This window comes from Gossypium raimondii, chromosome 1 (genome assembly GCF_025698545.1).
Source record: "Gossypium raimondii isolate GPD5lz chromosome 1, ASM2569854v1, whole genome shotgun sequence".
Taxonomy (NCBI): Eukaryota; Viridiplantae; Streptophyta; class Magnoliopsida; order Malvales; family Malvaceae; genus Gossypium; species Gossypium raimondii.
Window position 1 is genome coordinate 9,586,493 of NC_068565.1, and position 1,291 is coordinate 9,587,783.

The following is a 1,291-nucleotide window of genomic DNA, read 5'->3' on the forward strand; positions in this document are numbered from 1 at the left end:
AAGAAAAAGGTACTATAAGTGCTAATATAATTAACTTCAACAAACGTCTAACTTGGGATGAATGCAACAATAATTTGATTAGCTTACCAAGTATAAAACCTACATTTTCTAATGTATTTCATTTCTTAAAAGTTGATTAGTCAATTAATTAAGCTTTAGAATTCGACCATACTCTTTGCTTCGAATCCCAAAGAGCCTCGCCTCCCATGCACCTTACCTATTTTTCCCGTTTCTTTGGTCAACCCCTCCCTTTATTTCCTTTATAAACCCCAAATCCCTCCCATTTCCCTTCACCAAATATCTCCAAACTTGTCCTATTTCCTTCACAAAAACGAGGAGGAGAACCCATCAAAAAACTCTCTTAAAGAACCCAAGACCCAAACACACACACACAAAAAGAAAAAACAAGATGGAAGCTGCCAAAATTTTCGTCACTATAGCTCTAACCTATGCTGTAACAATTGCTTTAGCGATGAAAACCATCGGTGCCGTTGCCGAAGATAACTCTCTGATTCCATTAACGACTTTCAGAGACGCTGGACCACCCGTACTACCAATGGGGAGTCCCAAAAGGGTAAGTCGTTTCCTCCAGCAAGGATATAGAAACCCTAGAGCTGCCGACCATTGCCACAAAGATGAAGAGGTTTGTTACGTCCTAGAAGGCGCCACCTCCACTTGCTGCAACAACAAATGTGTCTTTTTGGCGACGGACAACCACAACTGCGGTGCATGCAAGAGGAAGTGCAAGTTCACCCAGGTTTGCTGCCGGGGAGAGTGCGTCAACATTGCTTTCGACAAAAGACATTGCGGAGCTTGTAACCACCGGTGTAACCGCGGCGAGTATTGCGTTTATGGCATGTGTAACTATGCATGATTTTAAGACTTCTTTGTGAGGGTTGGGATTTATTCATATACACAATAAAAAAGAAGCCACATTTAAAGTGGTTCTTAACTATTATAATATATATGATATGAAATTAATTACTAATCTTATCAAAATGTAATGGTATACGGAAAAAAAAAAAGTTTAAGCAAAAATTTTATGAATACTTCATGTTGTTATATACCTTTATACATTTTTGTGTTAGGGAGAAAGGGAGGGTATTTCATTGTATACTTGTATCATTGTTTTATAAAACAAAAGATTATGTTTTTAATATACGATTATGCTAAATATCATTATCTCCATCAAATTATAAGGATTGAAAATCCCAGGTTTTTCTTTTCAGTTCAATAAGTGATATTAGATTGGATTTTTAGCAAAACTACATTAAACATTTCAAGGCTATTT

The 1,291-nt window shown here is 36.8% G+C and overlaps 1 protein-coding gene across 1 annotated transcript; it reads left to right on the forward strand.

Moving 5' to 3' along the window:
* Positions 1-286: 286 nt before the first annotated feature.
* LOC105780998 (stigma-specific STIG1-like protein 1) lies at positions 287-961 on the forward strand. The gene has a single exon (XM_012605562.2). The coding sequence runs from the start codon at positions 410-412 to the stop codon at positions 872-874; it is 465 nt and encodes a 154-aa protein (XP_012461016.1). The 5' UTR covers positions 287-409; the 3' UTR covers positions 875-961.
* The last annotated feature ends 330 nt before the right edge of the window (positions 962-1,291 follow it).